The sequence below is a fragment of the Pseudorca crassidens genome, chromosome 1 (genome assembly GCF_039906515.1).
Source record: "Pseudorca crassidens isolate mPseCra1 chromosome 1, mPseCra1.hap1, whole genome shotgun sequence".
NCBI classification, from domain to species: domain Eukaryota; kingdom Metazoa; phylum Chordata; class Mammalia; order Artiodactyla; family Delphinidae; genus Pseudorca; species Pseudorca crassidens.
This window is the reverse complement of record NC_090296.1, coordinates 11,280,989-11,299,769: the sequence shown is the minus strand read 5'-3', so window position 1 is coordinate 11,299,769 and position 18,781 is coordinate 11,280,989. Positions and strand designations below refer to the sequence as shown.

The 18,781-nt window shown below is 52.3% G+C and overlaps 1 protein-coding gene across 1 annotated transcript; it reads left to right on the top strand.

The window, feature by feature from the left end:
- Nucleotides 1–1,288: 1,288 nt before the first annotated feature.
- Nucleotides 1,289–17,873, top strand: CCDC197 (coiled-coil domain containing 197). Its single transcript, XM_067732535.1, is given in 13 exon segments — nt 1,289–1,494; nt 2,223–2,474; nt 3,782–3,801; nt 3,804–3,857; nt 5,252–5,397; nt 5,399–5,434; nt 7,050–7,160; nt 7,888–7,953; nt 8,239–8,355; nt 11,514–11,709; nt 11,888–11,895; nt 17,618–17,718; nt 17,789–17,873. Coding segments are annotated over 12 exon segments (1,047 nt in total). The 5' UTR covers nt 1,289–1,494; nt 2,223–2,367.
- Nucleotides 17,874–18,781: the final 908 nt, after the last annotated feature.

Here is an 18,781-nt window from a genome sequence, read left to right as displayed (position 1 = left end):
TCTTTGTCCAGAGTAGCCCTGTCAGTTTCTGTTGCAGGCATTCAGAGATCCTGGTGGACACACTCTGGCTCCAGACGCATCCCAGCTTTGACCTTCACCTTGTGCTTTTAAGTGTCTGCCTGCATTTCTCAGTCCATGCCTGCTACTTTGTGCCTCTGAACCTTTGTCCCTGCTGTTCCTTCTGCCGGGAATGTCTTTCCCACCTTATTCTCCTCATTCATTCTTATCCCAAGAACCACCTCAGACATGGTCAACTCTGGGGGGACTTCCTCCAATCCTCCTCTATACCACACCCCCGCCTCCAGGCTGGCTCTGACCCTCTGGGCAGCCCTAGGCCCTGGGCTTCTCTCCCTCAGCAGCAGCATTTCCTCGTCTGAACCCAAGACCAGATCCAGGCCCACCCACCTCCATTTCTCAGTTGGCCACAACAAATGTTTTTTGGGCTCCAGAACCATGGAGGGTAATACAGGCAGCTCCCTTGGGACCTGCTCAGGGATTCCTCAGCCAATTAGGACCAAATCCATTGCCTGCTGCTGAGGGGTCACGAGGGGAATTGCTGAGGACTGCGAGATTGGGAATCGTCCCAGAATAACAATGAGCCTGACTCCTCAGGGTTGGCCATTGCTCCAGCCCTAGCCTTTGATCCAGAGCCTGTGCCAGCCTTTGTCATAGCCCCAGCCGCTGCCCCAGCTCAAGCCACAGACCTGACCTCACACCCCACCCTCGGCCCCAGCCCTGTCTCTGCCCCTGCATAGGCCCTTCCCCCCACCTCTGCCCTCACTGCAGACCCCCAGCATCCTTCCCAGTGAGACCCACCCAGGCTGCCCTCCGTAGAGGCCCTGGCTCTGATCGAATGGGGCTTTCGGTGGGGAAGGACTGGCCAGTTAATTGGGCGGTGAATAGAGCAGGTATATCAGAGGTAGGTGCCGCGCCCAACTCCCCTCAGTGGCACAAGACCTGCAGCTCCAACAGTAGGTGACAGAGCCGAGCCTTAGGCAGGGGCAGGGGCAGGACCAGGTTTAGGTCCTGAAGGTTCCTTCTGTTCCTCACCTCCCCTGCCCTGGGCCAGACTATGTCCTGAGCCGTGGACAGGGCTGAACCCTCCATGGTTGCTGAGTGCCCCAGCTGGGGAAGTGCCCGAGCTATAGCCACCCAAAATCAGGTAAAAGGAGGCAAAAGGGGGAGTCCCAGGACAAGCCAGTAGGATTGGGGAAGCTTGCAAGGTTGGGGTATCAGTAAAGACCACCACAGATGACCATCCTTGAAAGAAAGGCAAAAACAGCCCAAGTCTCCCCTGAGGTCACCAATGCCTCTCCACCCCTTCTCCTTGGGAACTGAACCAGGGCTGCAGGGGTGGGAGGGCCACAGGACCTCGGGGAATCAGGCCGTCCGCTCCACCCACAGGTGGATCCTGCAATGGACACATCATGAGGACAGAAGCCAGCACTGTGATGTCACAGCTCAGCTGCGGCTTTGTGCTCCTGGAGCTGTCGAGTGAGTCAGCTGGGCCCCTTCCTCCTTCCCGTGCTCATGTACCTGTGTCCGATGCTCAGGGCTGGACAGGTTGACTGTGTAGCCCCACCCCTTCTCTCCCTGCTCCTCCCACGTGCTGGGGCGGGCCCAGCAGATGGCCAATGAACAGCACGCTTAGGGAGACTGTCTTCTTTTGGCCATAACTAGCGACCAGTCTTAGGTGAGCGGCCCAGGAGCTCTTTGCAAGGCTGTGTTGAAACCACCTGTCAACTAGGCCACCTTCCCAGCTTGACCATGAGCTCATTCAAAGGGTCTATCCCGGTCCCCAGTCTAGCTCTGTAGAAGCTCAGAGTATATGATGTCAGTTAAATGCATAAATGGCTGGAGGGACGGGTGGGTAGAGATAGATGGCAAAGGTATCTCCTTCCTATGTGGGCTACTCTCTCACCCGTCCCCAGCTCTGACCCTCGGAGTCTTTCCTGAATGCTCTTGGAAGCTAGCACCTGTTGGAAGCCCCAGGCATCTTGGCACCCATGGGACTTGACGGTGATGGAGCTGTCCCAGTTATGGGGTGACAAAGGCAATAATGCCACTGCAGAATGGCATTTGGTCCCTCCAGAGCTGGGGGGCACAGCTCAAAGACCTCAGACTTTGAACTTAATGAAAGCCGAGTCCAAATCCAGCCCTGTTGTACATCCTCAAGCTGGTCACAGGGGCCTCTCTGAACCTCTGTTTCCTTTTCTATGAAGTGGGAATGTGAACTGGCTTCTGAGGACCATCAGGAGAATCAGAAGAGAAAGCTGCTGTCTTGACTGTTGCTGTGGCCATCCATCTTCTTCCTGCCTGGCCCACGTGGCCCTCATCCTCCAGTGTAGCCTGAGGTGGTGAGGGGCAATGTTGGCGACCGTGGACACAGGCCAGGAGGCTGGCCTGAGCAATACCGGTGACAAGGACCGGGACCTGCAGGTGCTGTTCCAGGAACTCTGCCAACTCCAGGCAAAGTACGAGCTGTCCCAAGCCCCGCCGTGCCCCCTGCCTCAGCCCCAGGGCCACCTGCGGTGGGCTAAGCAGCTGGGACTGAGCAAAAATGCCTGAGGAGGCCAGGCCAGGAAATGAACGGGGAGGGGACTGAGGCCCGGGGTGGGGGTGGGGTAAGTCAGCAGGGGCAGCTGATTGGCGAGTGGTGGGGAGGTGGGGGGCTTGGCTCCCGCCCTTTGAACTCAGACCTTGGGCCAGTCCCAGGCCCTGTGCAAGCTTAGTCTCCCTCCACGAAGGCAGGGCTGTGGGTGACCATCCCTACGCCTCTGTCAGCTCGGCCCCTCTAAAATCAGCCTGCAAGGTTGCTGCTGTGTCTCCAAGCAGACACCCTGAATCCTTGCCCCTTGGTGACTCTCAATTTCAGGCTGCCCACGAAAGCCTGAGTTATATGCAAAAGGATGGATTGATATCTGCGAGTGATTTTATGGAGAAAAGTCCCAACCGGTCCATCGGATTCTCATAGGGCTTCCCAACCTCCCCACTGAAAGGTTTAGCACTGTAGCTCACAGGGCCCCACGTGGTATTTGCAGGGGGAAGACAATTTTTTCCTGCATTTTTCAGGACTGTATGGATGAGAAAATCGGGCCTGAGAGGCAGAGTGGCTTGCCCTGGGGAAGTCAGCAGTCACTCAGAGATACCCACCACAGCCTTTCCTGCTCTGCCCTCTGCCCTTGACCACTGACCTTGAAGGCGACCAGGGTGGGCAAGCTATTGGAGACTCATCTTGCTTGGTGATGCCCCCTGATGGCTGGGCAGCAGCACGTGGCTGCCGCCCCTCTGGGGGCTGCCGGGGCCCCGACCACAGACTGAGTGCTTATGATGTGCTGGGAGCCCCAGACCCGGTCCCCACTGGCCTATGAGGGAGGGGTCTGGTTACCCCTGTTACGGACGGGCCAGCCAGGCACAGAGAGGCAAAGCCTGTGCCGGATCACCGGCTACTGGGGGCTCAGACCATCTGCCACCAGCTCAGCCTGCAGGAGGGGCTCCATAGACCCCATGCCACAAAGGCCCAGCCTCACTGGTCCCCAGGCCCCTTCCTCATGGCCTGACCACAGGCACCTCTTTGACCTCTTTGTGGCTCAGTTTACTCAGCAGTGAAATGGGGGTGGAGAGACTCAAGTCAGCGGCCCATTGATGGGGTCAGTGACCAGCCCAGCCCGGATCCGTGCAGATCCACAGAGGCTGGCCCTTGCCAGGGGTCACAACCTGGAAGTCCCCAAACCGTGTTCTCACGTCTGGCTCTCTTGCCGGCACTGAAATGTCTCTACAGACAGAGGAAGCTGAGGAGAGAGGTCATAAGGTTTTTGAAGACTATCTGATCAAGGTCCTTGAGAAAGTCCCCAAGGGTACGTAGCTTCCTCAGCAGGCACCTCCCAGCCTGGGAACCTGGGCGCGTGTGAGCTCGCTGAGCACTGAGCTCTCCTGCAGAGTGGGGATCCACAGGCCGGTGCCACCGTGGTCGAGCCAGCCAGGGCACCAGCCATGTGGCCTGCAGCAAGTTCTCAACGTCTCTCTTCAGTGGGAACAGCAACAGTTCCGTGGGCTGGATCGTCCTTTATGAGCACGTAGCCTGGAGCCCGCTGTCTAGCTATAGCACCCAGTAAGTGTCAGCTGTTATTATTACCTCATCTGTCTTTGATTTTGCTCTTAGGAACTAAAATTACACAGGCATCTGAAATGAGTTTTGTGTTCTGTTTTACATGATTTGCACCAGAATCCACTGTTATCAGTGCTGAAAACTTGATAGGAAAGAGAAGGGGAGACAAACATACATAATTTTATTATCGTCATTGTCTTTACATCACCAACAATAAAAATAACTATTACTGTTTATGAAATATTTACTCTGCGCTAAGCTCTTTAGTAAATCTTTTTTACCCCTCTTTAGGAGCTGCTGAGAACTGTGTTACCCAGGCTCAGTGAGGTTAAGGGACTTGACCAAGGTCTCCCAGACAGGAAGTGGTGGGGCTGGGTCTCAGACTCTGGTCTATCTGATTTCAGAGTCACTGTGCTAAGTGCTCTGGAGCTGCAGGAGCCCCAGGGACTCTGCCCTGGAGGTCAGGGAAGGCTTCATGGAGGAGGGGGCCATTCATGGGGCTCACATGCGTTCAGCAGAGGGGAACAGCACTGCAGGCAGAAGAACAGCACAGATGCAGGCTGGAGCCAGGCCCTGTGCAGTGGGTTTGGGGTTGAGTTCCAGTGTGCTGGAGCGCCATTATCCGCCAGGGGTCGCTGGGAGATGTGATTGGAAGGTTGAGCAGCACCAAAGAGCCTTGAGCACCAAGCCAAGGAGGGGCGCAGGCCTCCAGGTCAGGCACGGGGTGTGAAGCAGACCCAGCACCCGGCGCTGCTTCTAGAAGCCTCCTAGTTTGGGACCTTCCTAATTCAGCAGTTCAACCCTGTTCAACCCATCCAGAATGAGCAAAGCTGGGGACCCCGTCACGCGGGACAGCAACAATCCCTGTCCTCTTCCTGCAGGCTCCCCCAGTCAGCAGCCCCTCCCGGGGTGGCGGTGGGGGGTTCTCCTGCCTCACTGGGCAGACTTGATCCAGAATGCTTCCTCTCAGCCCGTGGTGGCCTTTCAAATGCAGATTCTTCTCTTGAAGAGGTGGGAGGTCAGTGATGGGGCGCTCTCAACTTCGGGGCTCCAGTGGACAGCAGAAGTCCCACCTACATTATTAGTATCACTGCACCCCTGCAGTGATATGCCCACCCCTCCTGCCATGCACTGTTTCTATAGGCTACAACCAAGGGGAGGAGCCAGAGGAGGCCCCGGTGGAGGCCATGGTGGGGCACTATGGGAAGCTCTTCGCAGTCAGCCAGGACATCCAGAAGCTTCTGGAGGCCTTCTTCAAGATGAGCCAGGCCGTCCACGAAAGCCTGGAGGGAGTCTCTAGAGGGAGGCCATAGGGCTCTTATCCCGGTAACAGCTGCCTGAAGCCCGGCTCATCCTCCTTGGCCCAGAGAACTGGGACGTAGGGACCCCCTTCCCTCTGCACCCCCAGAGAAGGCCTGAGGCAGGGGCGGGCTCCTGAGAGGGTCTGAGTGGGGCGCTCACTCCAGAGCCTTGTTCTGTACCCCTTTCCCTCCCTTTCTGCCGGGTTTCTCCTGAGGAAGACTCAGCTTATCCTTAAAAGGTATTCTTCGTGGTAGAAAACTCAGGAGTTCTAGATTCAGACAGACTGGGGTTCAAATTCCAACTCAGCCTCTGACTAGCTGCATGGCCCTGGGCACGTTTAGACCCCCTCTGAGCCTCAGTTTCCTCATCTGTGACGTGGGGGCAATTCAACCTAGTTGGTAGGCTGTTGTGAGACACTGAACACAAACTGTCTCAGAGTTAAGTGCCCCAAGAGGCCATCTCCCTCATAGTTGGTTCATCTTCTAATAAATTGAACTTTCACCCCAAGGGATGGGCATTCCATCTGGGAGAAACTGCCCTGGCAAAGGCATGGATGGCATGATGAATTTTTGTGCTGCAGCTGGGGCCTGGGGACACGGAGAAGACAGAGGATGGGGACATGGAGAGGACGGGAACAGGGAAAGGGAGGCTGGTGAGTGGGCTGATTCTCGCAAAGGACAGTGGCATGGCATTTGCAGCCAGTCTCTGCCCCCTAGTGGTAGCACTGAAAACCTACACCATTTTGTACGGTTTTTTTCCTTCGTGGGCGGGGCACTGTGAGAAGCACTTAACAAGCTTTATCTCATTTAAACCTCACCCCAGCACCCGGAGGCAGGTGCTTCTATTCCTAGAGCTGAGACTAGAGGAGAGGAGTGAGGTGAGCATGAAAGTAGAAGGTTGGATCCCAACTTTATTGAGAATTTTAATACTTTGTTCATCATGGATTTTTTTTTTTGCATTACCTTTGATTTTTAAAAAACACTGCATTTGGGAATTCCCTGGTAGTCTAGTGGTTAGGACTCCGCGCTTCTACTGCAGGGGCACAGGTTCGATCCCTGGTTGGGGAACTAAGATCCCGCAAGCTGTGCAGTACGGCCAAAACCAAAACCAAACCAAAAAATTGCATTCAAATATTATTTATATTAATTCTGAGTTAAATGTTGCACCTTAGTCCCAGGCATGCCATTTTTCTCATTTTCAAAGTAAGAAAACTAGGCCTCAGAAAAGTGTGGACACATGTATATCCTGTGTCCTCCAAACACATCTCCGCGGGGCCTGGCGTGGGAGTGCACCCAGCACATCCTGTGCCCCGCAGGCCTGGGCCGCAGAGGCTATCACAGCCTTGCCCCCTGGTGTCCTCCCAGCCATTCCTGCAGCCGGAAGGGCCCAGACAGGTGGTTCTGCTTATGGTGAGAAAAACGGGCTCCAGGAGCTGAGCTGGGATTCGAACCCTAGTCATCCTACACGTCCATTTTCCTGCATCTCCTGGTGCCTTAAAGGACGCTGACCACCCAGAACTTTCCCCTCCTCCACCCCCATCATCACTCAGACCCCTGAGCCGTGAGCTCCTCGGGACCAGGCCCAGGGCAGGTGCCCCGGGAGGTCAGCTGCACCGAATTGACCAGCCACCCTACCACAGAGCCTCAAGATCCGGCTCTTCCAGCTGCAGAAGAAGTGTCACCGCAAGCAGGAGCAGTGGCGGCAGCTGGAACACGGTGTCACCTACCAGAAAGACACAGGCAGCTGTGATGTGAGTCCAGTCCACTGGCTGGGGTGGGGGGCGGGCAGCGCAGGGGCGGGGGGCTGCTGTCTCCTGGATAATGATCGGCCTCCAACACACACACACACACGCACACACATGCACACGCACACGCACACCACTTACCCACTTACCTCTCCTTGGTGACTGTTAGCTTTCAAAGGGCTTCTCTAAGACGAGCCAGATGTCATGTGACACGTGGGAGAACTGAAGCCACAGATAGTTAAGGACCAGCTGGGATGCCCCCGTACAGTCCCAGGGCCTAGCATCTGCACTCCTAAATATTGGTTGATTCTTCCTCATATCTATTCACAGATGAGAAGAACGAAGCTTGGAAAGAGGAAGTCAGGGCTAAAGTCCAGGCCAGGATTTCTGGGTTTAATCCCTTGAGCTACTCCTTCCTGGCCTGGAGAATGTGGACTAGTTATTCTCCAGACCCCCGGGTCCTCCCCATAGCAGAGTCTGTGCCCTTCTGGCCTTGGGGGCTGCCTGGAGGACACGGGGGAGCAAAGGCTGGGGCACAGCGCTGTGCCAGGCACACTCCACCTGGGCAGGGCGCAGTCAGCAAATGTGGGACCTTCTCAGGCTCTTGTGGGATCCTAGTTTGGAAGACATGAGGGTTGGGGTCTGTGGGCTGCTGACTTCCAACCAAGGAGCTTTGATGGGGAACTGGATTGGCCACAGTTTATAGAGTCTGTTATGGGTCTTCCTCTTGAAGGTGAGAAGTAAGGTTGCTGATCACAACCCTGAAAGCCTGAAGTCCACACCTCTGGAGCTTCCCAGAGTGAGGAGCCCTGGGTTCCCCCATGTCCCCTCCTGGCCCCTCCCCTGGGTGTGGACCACGGATGTGCCCAGCCGGGAGGACCCTCTTGGAAGTTAGTCGGTCCGGTGTCCCTCTTTGCAGAGGCGGATGCTCTGACCCCAAGGTGGGGAGGGACTCGTCCAAGCCCCTTTGGTTGTAGAGCCCAGACCAGCAGGAGGAGGTGGCTCCTGGCTTCAGGACACGTCTCTGGCCTGAGTGAGCTGGGGGCAGGGGGCAGGGAATTCTGGGAGGGGCCCGAGTCTGCAGAGCCGGCTGCTAAACTGCATGCAAATGGTCATCAACAGCGCGGCCCAGCAGTGCTGCGCCTCTGCCCACGGCACGCCCAAGGGCACGGGTCTCTTCTCCAAGCTTGACCTCATCCGGGTGAGGACTCCCGTGCCCGGGCTGGCCTCCAGCCTGAGCCTGTCCTCGGCCTCGGCTCATGGGGCATGGGTGGTGAGCTGCCCTATTCCTCCACGGCTGCATGGCTCCTGCACAGGTGCGGTAGGGTCTCAGGGTCTCTTTTAGGCTCTCAACGAACTTGTAATGAACGCTCATTGGTGCAGGGTCAGAGGGTTGTAAAGGAACTCCTGCCCTGCCTGGTCTTAATGTGGAGCCCCACCCCGGCACATCACACACATACACACGCACGGGGTACACACTCATACAGACTCCTATGGGCTCTCCACACACCCTGCAATATACACAAAACATACGCTGACACACTGCAAACAAACACACCAAGGTGCACACAGATGTAGTCACGTTTACACGGGGAGGCACATTTCAGTGACCGACGGAGCCTCTGCGCAGGGTCCTCATTTTAAACTTCAGACTCTCGTCAAGTCCACTGAGATTTCCCTTCTCAGTCGGAGGGTCCCCACCAGGACCAAACTCCCACCAGTCATAATGCTGATGCTGCAGTAATGGAGGTCATGTGATCAGGTTGGCTTCCACCCACAGCAACATATCTTGTTTTCTTTTTAATAATAGCTTTATGGAGATATAATTCTAGTACTCTAAGATTTACCCTTCTAAAGTGCACACTTCAGTGTTTTCAGTACAGTTGCAGAATTGCGGAACTATCATTAGTATCTAATTCCTGAATCTTGTCATCACCTCCCCAAAATACATTTTGTATCTGGCTTCTTCCACTTTGCATGATGTCTTCAAGTTTCATCCACATGGCAGCACAAATCATTCCTTTTTTTTTTTTTTTTTTTTTGCGGTACGCGGGCCTCTCACTGCTGTGGCCTCTCCCGTTGCGGAGCACAGGCTCCAGACGCGCAGGCTCAGTGGCCATGGCTCACGGGCACAGCCGCTCCACAGCATGTGGGATCTTCCCGGACCGGGTCACGAACCCGTGTCCCCTGCATCGGCAGGCAGACTCTCAACCACTGCGCCGCCAGGGAAGCCCAAATCATTCCTTTTTATGGCTGAAAAATATTTTGCTGCATGGATAAACCACACTTTGTTTATCTATCCATTAGTTGATGGACATTTGGGTTGTTTTCATTTGGGGGCTATTATGAATAATGCTGCTATGAACATTCATGCCCATGTTCTTGCATAGACATGTCTTTTCAGTTATCTTGGGTATATACTTAGGAGTAGAATTTCTGAGTCTTGTGGTAACTCACGAGGTAACTCAGCGAGGAACTGCTGAACTGTTTTCCAAAGTGGCTGTGAAATTTTACAATCCTATGATCAAAATATGAGGATGCCAGTTTCTCCATATCCTTGTTAACACTTGGTGGTCTCTCTTTTATAATTTAGCCACCCTAATGGGTGTGAAGTGGTATCTCATTGTGGTTTCGATTTGCATTTCCCTGATGATTAATAATGTTGAACATTCTTTCACGTGTTTATTGGCCGTTTGTATATCTTCTTCGGAGAAATGTCTATTCAGATCCTTTGACCACTTTTTAACTGGATTCTTTGTCTTTTTACTGCTGAGTTGTAAATATTCTTTGTATATTCTGGATAAAAGTTCCTTATCAAATATACGATTTGAAAATATTTTCTCTCATCCTATGGGCTGTCTTTTCACTTTGATGGTGTCCTTTAAAGCGCAAAGATTTCAGTTTTGATGAAACCCAATTTATATATTTTCATTTTAGTTACTTGTGCTTTAGGCATCATATCTAAGTAACTATTGCCTAATCCAGGGTCAGGAAGATTTACACCTAAGTTTTCTTGTAAGAAGTTTATAGTTTTAGCTCCAATATTTAGGTTTATGATGTGTTTTTAGTTAATTTTTGTATATGGTATGAGATAGGGGTTCGCTTTCATTATTTTGCGTAAGGATATTCAGTTGTCCCGATACCATTTGCTAAAAACCTGCTCTTTCCTCATTGAATTGTCTCCTCATTCTTGTCAAAAATCAATCGGCTGTAAATGTGAAGGTTTATTTCTGGACTCTGAATCCTATTCCATTGGTCCTTACGTCTGTCCTTAGCACTGTCTGGATCACTGCAGCTTTGTAGTAAGTTTTGTAATTGGGAAGTGAGTCCTCCAGCCTCACTTTTCCTTTTTGAGGTTGTTTTACTCTTGTAACTGCATGTCTTGCATCGTGCGTGGAAGTTCCGTGTCTGGGTGGGTTTCAGGTCTGGTGTGACCCAAGGCTCAGTGGCACCACGAGGACCTGTCCTTTCCACCCTCCTTTGTCTGCCAGCTTCAGCATTGGTTTCATCCTAAGTCATAACTTGCTTTTCTCTTTCGAGGCAAGTTCAGTGGAGTTGTTTGAACTCGGGATTCTTAAGCGCCTCTGGGACACGGAGGGCGAGTCCCATGGCCAATGTTTTCTAGCAGCAAGAGTCCACAGTGAGCGAGCCTGCGTCTTAGTTGAGAAGAGCTCAGGAGAATTTCACAGGCAGTTATCAGGGCCTCTCTGCTCCATGGCACAGCTCTTGGGGCACCATTCACAGTGAAGGCTGCATAACTGGCATCCCCTGAGGCATAGATCCTTCACATCATGATATATGAATGAGCATTTAAGTAAGGGCACATTTGCCCTACAGTCACAGTGTATTAATTTCATCTTCTTCCCCCGCAAAAAGGAAGAAATTACCCAGTGATGTCAGGGTGTCCCAAAGATCTCCCTCAGCAATCAGTCAAGTCTCAGAGTCACCCACATGCGTTCGGCATGGTACTAGGGAAAGAGAGGTGGAGGGAGATAAAGGTCACCTGGCCCTTAAGAAGTGAGTGCCGCTCAGAGAGGGAGGCTGGGGGCAGTCAGGGTGGGCTTCTCGGAGGAAGCAGTGAGAAGAGGCAGGCAACCACATTCAGGAAGCTGCACAAGGACCTGGGCTTGGAGCCATCCAGCTCTGCCACTGCTGGGCTGTGTCGCTTCAGACAAGTCACTTAACCTCTCTGAGCCGCAGTTTGCTCATTTGCCAATTGGCATTGATACCACATCTTTGGCAGCGCCCTTGTGAAGACTAAAGGAGACGCAGGTCAACCTTGATGTTGCTTTGGTCCCTGGGAGGTGGTGTCCAGGGGCCAGAGTACAGTCAAGTGAGAGAGATTTCTTTTTCTCTTAGGAATTTATGTTGGACACAATGGAGACTGTGAGATTCATCTCACTGCTCAGGGGACCTAGAGTGTGCTGGACAGCAGACAACCCCAAGGACCGGGGCCTCAGAAGGTACCCCAGACCATTCAGGAAACATTCAGAGAGTCAAAATTCGATCCCCAGGACCCCCTTTCCTAGCACCCAGACTTCAGAGTCCCCAGCCTGTACTGACACAACGCAGGGCCACCAGCCCTGCCAGCATCACGACCATCTCTTTACCTGCTTGACCTTTTTTCACTCCTGAGTGGGTGGGAGCCAGGGGAGGCGGAGGTCAGTGAGGTGGGGCAGCTAGGGCCAGGTGGGGTTGAGGGGGCACTGTTCCCTGCATTGGGGGATTGGCAGGGATGGAGGTGAGGCCTGCCTGGGACCGTGGGCGAGACAGAGGGAGGTTCCCGAGTCAGAGGCAGCAGCCAGGTGGGAAGTCCCAGGTTGGAGACCTGCACCCGGAAGCCGGGGATGCATTTCTCGCCGTCATTGGTGGGTCTGTCTGGGGCCAAGGAGCTTGAATGGACGCCCGACTATTAGGAACGCTGCAGTCATAGGAACTCTCACAGAGAGCCACCCTGAGCTATAGGATGCGTGGGAGCTGGCCTGGCCCACAGCAGACCGGGGGTGCTCAGCTTGTAGGAGAACATGTCATCACTGGTTCCCAGAAACTGGATACCAGTTTGGTGCCTTCTGCCCACCTGAGGGTCCCTGAGCTGCCTGGACTGAGTGCTACTCTCAGGGGGACTGGGGGCAGGGCAAAGCCCCTCTCTAGGCTGGTTTTCCCACGTGTGAAATTGGGTGCGAGGATGTCTAAGGGAATCCTCTCTCCAGTCTGACGTTCTTAGGTCAAGGTTGGAAAGGCCTCTGCGTGGATGGCACTGGCTTGATGTTATTGAGCCACGGAGGTGAAATCACCCTGGCAGCCACCACAGCCCCGGAAAGGATTCACTCCTGCGGGTCTGCTGATGGTAACTGATTTAGGTTAACTTTGAAGGTTCAGAGCAACTGATTTGCAGCAAATGGGGCATCAGCAAATTACCTTTCAAAGGGGAGTTTCAGAAAAGATGCTGCTATTCCTTCAACAAGCACCGAGGGTCTGCTGTTTTCCAGGTGCTGTTGGGAGAGGGGACGGGAGGCTCGGAGGGAGGGGGTGGGAGGCTGGGTAGGACTTGGGCACTGAAATATTTAGGGGAGCTAAATATAAGAAAGAAGGTTATGTAGGGTCAGGTCTTAAGAGCAGTTTTTTTTTAAAGGCCGGGGGGAGCTGCAGAGAAAGCATCATTTTGAGTTTCTGACTCTCAGGGCTTTGGGGCAAAGAGAGCATCCCAGATAGGGCTTGAGTCAGATTTCAGAAGGGAGAGGTTGGGGGAGGGCTGAAGAAACTGAAGGGAACACAGGGTAGGGCTTCCAGTTTGGCTGGAGCACAAAGAACCCGACGGGCAGTCTGAGATGGTGGGCTGGGGAGCCACCGTGGGGTCCCAGAGGCCAGGCTACGAGGTTTGGAGGCCATACCTGGGGGTGTCTTAGTCCATTCTGGCTGCCATAGCAAAATACCATACACCAGGTGGCTTAAACAACAGACGTTTATTTCTCACAGTTCTGGAGACTGGAAGTCGAAGATGACAGCATTGGCAGGTTTGGTGTCTGGTGAGAGCCCACTTCCTGGTTCAGGTGGTGGAAGGGGTGATGGAGCTCCCGGGGTCTCTTTCTTAAGGACACAAATCCCATTCATGAGGGCCCCACCCTCATGACCTAATCGCCTCCCAAAGGCCCCACCTCCTAACACCATCACACAGGGGTTAGGATTTCAACATAGGCATTTAGGGAGCAGGTACATTCAGTCCATTGCAGGGAGCATCTCACATCCATACCTCACTGCTTACTTGCTCTCCACCCAACATCCACTTTCCAAAGAGATCGGAAGTATCTCATTAGCCTCCCTGTAATGTGGGCACATGTTAGGCCAACAATCCTTAGATTTGAACGTTCCTCAGGAGGGCTTGTCACAGCAGAGTGTGGGTCTACCCCCAGAGCTTCTGACCCAGCAGGCCTAGGGTGGCCAGGCCTTAGAATCTGCATTTCTGACAAGTTCCCAGGTGATGCTGCTGCTGCTGGTCTCAGGCCCACACTTTGAGAACTGCTGCTTGGGAGTAACGGCAAATCCCAAACGCCTAAGCTGGGCTCTGCTTCTCCTGGAGTACCAACTCCCCCTGCCTGGCCTGCAGTCCCCATCTGCACAATGGGGCTAGCGTCATGGGGACCTGGCATCCTGGGAGGGCCATCCCCACCCCGTCTGACCTCCTGGGAGGTGCTGAACATGACACCCTGTTAGGGGCCCAGGGAACAGTCCTCTCACTTTGCCCACAGAGGCTCTGTGAAGAGCTGTTGTCTTTCTGTCCTCTGCCATCTGCCTGCTGTGCACATGTTTTGTGTATGTTTGCAGGTCTAGTTCAGATGTTTGGCACGCTCCCTGGGGAGGAGGGCCATCAGAACAGATACCTGGGGTGGCAGTGACCTGGCCATTAGTCTAAGTTCGCAGTGGGCACCTGAGTCTTTTAGGAGCTCCCAGCCTCCTCTGGGCAGAGCTTGGGTCATGAAATTGACGACTGGGCACTGCGCTTAGGGGCCCTGATCTCTCAGGCTGCTGGCATGTACAAGAACGCTGGGGTTTATCCTTGCTGGGCTTTCTTGTCAGACAGAAAGCTCTCTCAGCCCTGACCCTGTACCTTTAAAGCACTTTCCTCCTGGGTTCCATATTAGCTGGGGAAAGGCCTTCAAGGGCATTTGGAGAAATCCACGATGGTTCAGGTGCCTTATGAAATATCATTTCATCTGACTGCCCATCCAGATCCTGAGACCCCAAGGCACTAGGAGGCCCAGGGCTTGGACATTTTCTGAGACTGAGAGCTCATTACCTGACATCAAATTCCAGCTTTAATTTTCTTCAAGTGTGAGGACATTCTCTTTACAGACCATCCAGGAAGAGTTGGACTATTAGCTACTGGCTGGTGCTGAGAACATTGGCTATTTGGCAGGAAAATCAAATTATGTCCTTTTTCCACACCACATACTGTAGTATATTCCAGTTCCTTTGAATGATGGTTTTCCAATTTTAATGTTCATTAAAACCACCTGTGGGGCTTCCCTGGTGGCGCAGTGGTTGAGAGTCCGCCTGCCGATGCAGGGAACACGGGTTCGTGCCCCGATCCGGGAGGATCCCACATGCCGTGGAGCGGCTGGGCCCGTGAGCCATGGTCGCTGAGCCTGCGCGTCCGGAGCCTGTGCTCTGCAATGGGAGAGGCCACAACAGTGAGAGGCCCGCGTACCGCAAAAAAAAAAAAAAAAAAAAAACAAGAAACAAACAAACAAAAAAACCCACCTATGACACTTGCTAAACAGGGCTCATTCTCAGAAATTCTGATTCTGGCATGAGGCCCCCAAAATCTGGATGTTGAACAAGCATCCCAGATGGTTCCAGTGCAGACTGGTCTCTAGTCACAGGGTGAGAAACACTGAATATCTCAATGTCAAAAAGAAGAAAACCTGCTCCACATTTACCTGGTCTTTAGTCAGGAAGAACTTTGGAGGCATGAAAGCAACAGAAGTGACACCTGAAAATAATTTGACCATGTAAAAATGAAAAATGCATCCACCTCAGAACACAGCCAAATATCTAAAGACAATAAACTGGGGGGAAATGGTGAGAAATTTGAAAAAGGATCAATGTTTTTGATATTTAAAGAACGCTTACACAGTCAAAAAAAAAAATGACATCAATTGTTCATTTCAGCAAATCACAAAATAAATAAAAATGGCCTATGAACATGGAAGGTATTTCCCTTCACTAAAAATAAAATTACACCTCATAACTTCTGCCCATCAAAAAATGTTTAGTTAATACACTAAGGCATATAAGATAGGCTCTCCAACACTGCGAGGCTGTTTGCATAAACTCTCTGGAAAGCAATTTGAGAAGAGATCTTAAGAAGCTTACAAAATGTTTAGGTCCTTTGGCTCAGCAATTCTAGGTCAAGAAATTTAAGTTAATAAAACCAGAGCTATTTGGTTCAAAATGACAGAAAGCCCAACTCAACTTGGCTTAAGCCAAAAAAGAGAAGGTATTGGCTTATGAAACGAGAAGACCAGGGATTGTAGAGCTTCAGGAACGGCTCGATCAGGAGCTCAGTGGCAACAGAATCCAGTCTGTCTGTGGGCTCTGCTCTGCCGCAGCTTGGCTTCATTTCCAGGCTCAGCATAAACAAGATGGCTGGCAACAACCTCGGCCCCGCATCCTTTAAAGTGGAAGTCAGAGGAAAAGAGAGAATGTCTCTTCCCAGTAAACCCTGGCAAGTCCCAGGATTTACTCTAATTGGATCACCTCGAGTCAGGTGTCGCTCTAAACAAATCTCTGATTGGCTAGGCCTAGGCTCCCTGTGCGTCCTGAATGAATCTCTGTAACTAGGGGAGATTCCATGCTCTGATTTCCAGGACTTGATCAAATTTTTGTTTGAGTTTTTGTGAGGTGGAGTATCTTTCATGGCTGGGGACCAACCATATGAACTGAAAGAAGGGTTCCCCAAAGGGAAATCAGGCAGTTGTTATCACAGGGAGGTGAGGCCTGGCGCTGGGCAGGCACAAGCCAGAAATGCCCGTTACCATACAGAAACGGTGTCTGTACCAAAATGTCCACCACGCTGTCACTTACAGTAGCCAAACTGGATACAAACTCAATATCTCAGAGGAAGAGTTCAGTCAATGATGCAAAACTTTATGATTTTATAATTCTGCAGCCATTAAATTCCATGTTTTCAAAAATAATGTAAGGAAAATTATCTATAGGGTGTAAAGTTAAGTGAAAAAAGCAAGCATTTTTTTTAAGTTGAATATAAACTCAATTTAGTAAAAATTATATATGTAAAAGAAGGAAATAGACTAAAGCAGTGCTTCTAAGTGGGAGGATCCTGACCCTGGGGTGGAGTGGGAAGTATTATACCCACCGGGTGCCGTAGATTGAGTAAGTGGTCCCTAGTCTCCACCCCCTGTGGTGGCGCCTACATCTGCGCTCCTGCCACAGGCTCAGTATTCACTTCTTGGCTTTGGGTCGGCCCTGTGACTTGCTTTGGCCAATGGGATGTCAGTGGGTTATGACACAAGCAAAGGCTTAAGACTTATTGTGCAGTGGGGCTTGTGTGCCTCTGGGAGCCTCCTGGTTGCAGGGGGATGAGAGCCACAGGGAGCTGACATAGACCAACCTGCAGCTCAGATCCACCGACACCATTCAATCCTTACTAAATCCATGGCCCGCGGAGTGAGAAATAAACGCTTATAATTGTAAGCCAGTGAAGTTGGAGGTTGTTTGTTACACAGTATTACAGCAAGAGCTGTCAGATACACCCTCACACTTCTTCAGATTCCATGCTCTCTCCAACCCAAGAATCACCAGCGTGTGGGGAGCCAATCCACCTGCTGGGCGGGAATTGGGTTCCTGAAGAATGCTGAGGTGTCGAAAAAGGATTAGGAACTCTGTTCTGCCATGTTCATCAACCCATCCTCTGGATTGGAGGATTCTAATTTTTAATTTTCTTCTTTTTACTTTTGCATATTTTCCAAAGTTTCTGCAATAAGCGTGGTTAACTTTTATAACCAGAGGGGGAAAACAACTTTATTCGAAAATTGGAAAAATTAATTGGAAACCAACTTTTCTTTGCATCTCACTGATCCTAACCTTTGGCGTCTCCAAGAACAAAGCTAACCGTCAAGTCCTTCACCCACAGGACTCTCTTCAAGTCTCTGAAGACAGGATTCTTGGCCCCTGCACGCTGTCTTTTCTCCAAGTTCAGCAATTCTTGAATGTGTCTCCACTCTCTGAATGGACGCCACTGGTTTCTAGCCTTAAAATGTGGTGTCCCAATCTGAGTTCCATTCTCCAGGTAAGGAAGTTGGCCAGACAGGGATAACAGGATACGTCTGGAAGAGGCTTCCTTGCCATGGCTCCACCTGCAAAGGCACTGGGCGTTCCTGCCTTCACATCCCAGCCCATCATCCTGGGGCATCAGGCTCTGCCCATCCCTCTTCTTGGCCCAGGAACGGCCTGGCTACTTCGAGGCTTGTGCCCGAGACTGTAAGTGCTGGCCAGCCCATGGGAACATCTCAAACGTCTTCAAACCCGAGCCCACCTGGCACCAGTATGTCCCTGTCTCTTACTAGGCACCTTCAGAAGATGCTGCACTGTTTCCCTGCCCTTTGATGCTGCAGCTCGCTCATCCTGGCTGCCAGCTACCAGGATGCCCAGCCCTGGGTCTCCAAGCTGCTCTCCAGCTCTGCGCAAGGGGAGATGTGAGGCCCGGAGCTGCACCTCCCTCACCCCTAAATCTCCATGCCTAGTCAGGACCTGGCACAGAGCAGGTGTTCAGTGTTGGACAAGGGGGGATGTGTGAGTCAAGAGAGCTAGGCTCCCGATGACTCTCCCCATAGTGAGAACTTCCTGATGTGGTACTAGGATGCTGCTTTGGGGCCACTGTACCTCACTGGGTCCTCCCCACAACCCGTGATCTAGAAAGTGGCAGTTTCCCAGTTCCATTCTACAGAAGGGGCAGCTGCAGCTCAGTGCAGTTCTGTAACCTTGGGGTCACACAGCCGCTCAGTGGTTGAGCCGGGACATTTATCTCAAGTCCATCGGGCTCCAGATGGAACAATGTAACTGGAAACAGTTTGGTAGCAAAAAGAACTCTAAGAACAAGCACTGACATGCACTGGACGCTTGCTGTGTGCCATGTACTCTGCTAAGCTCGTCATTGTTCCTGCAGCCTTCATGCCCACCCTGTGAGAATGACTATCCCATTTTGCAGATGAGGAAATGGCGGCTCAGAGAGGTTGAAGGCTTGCCCGAGGTCACACAGCCCAGGGCGCAGGCCCCACATCTGTCTCCTTTCAGAGCTGATGTTGTGGGCTGAAGGGGACATGGGTATGAATCATGAACTAGAGTCAGGAGTCAATGGCTTACGTTCAAATCCAGGTGGAATCAAGTTCTCAGGTGGAATCAAGGGAGAGTGCGTGACTATAGATCCCTGCTGCTCAAAGTGTGGTCCGGGGACCTGCGTCATGGGCATCACCTGGGAGTTTGTGAGAAAGGCAGAACCTGCATTTTAACAAGGTCCTCTGGGGATCCATGTGCACAGTAAAGCGCTGGTCTGATTTGCTCTGAGGCAAGCCTGGCCTTACCCTCAGGTGAAGGTGGAACTCCCGAGG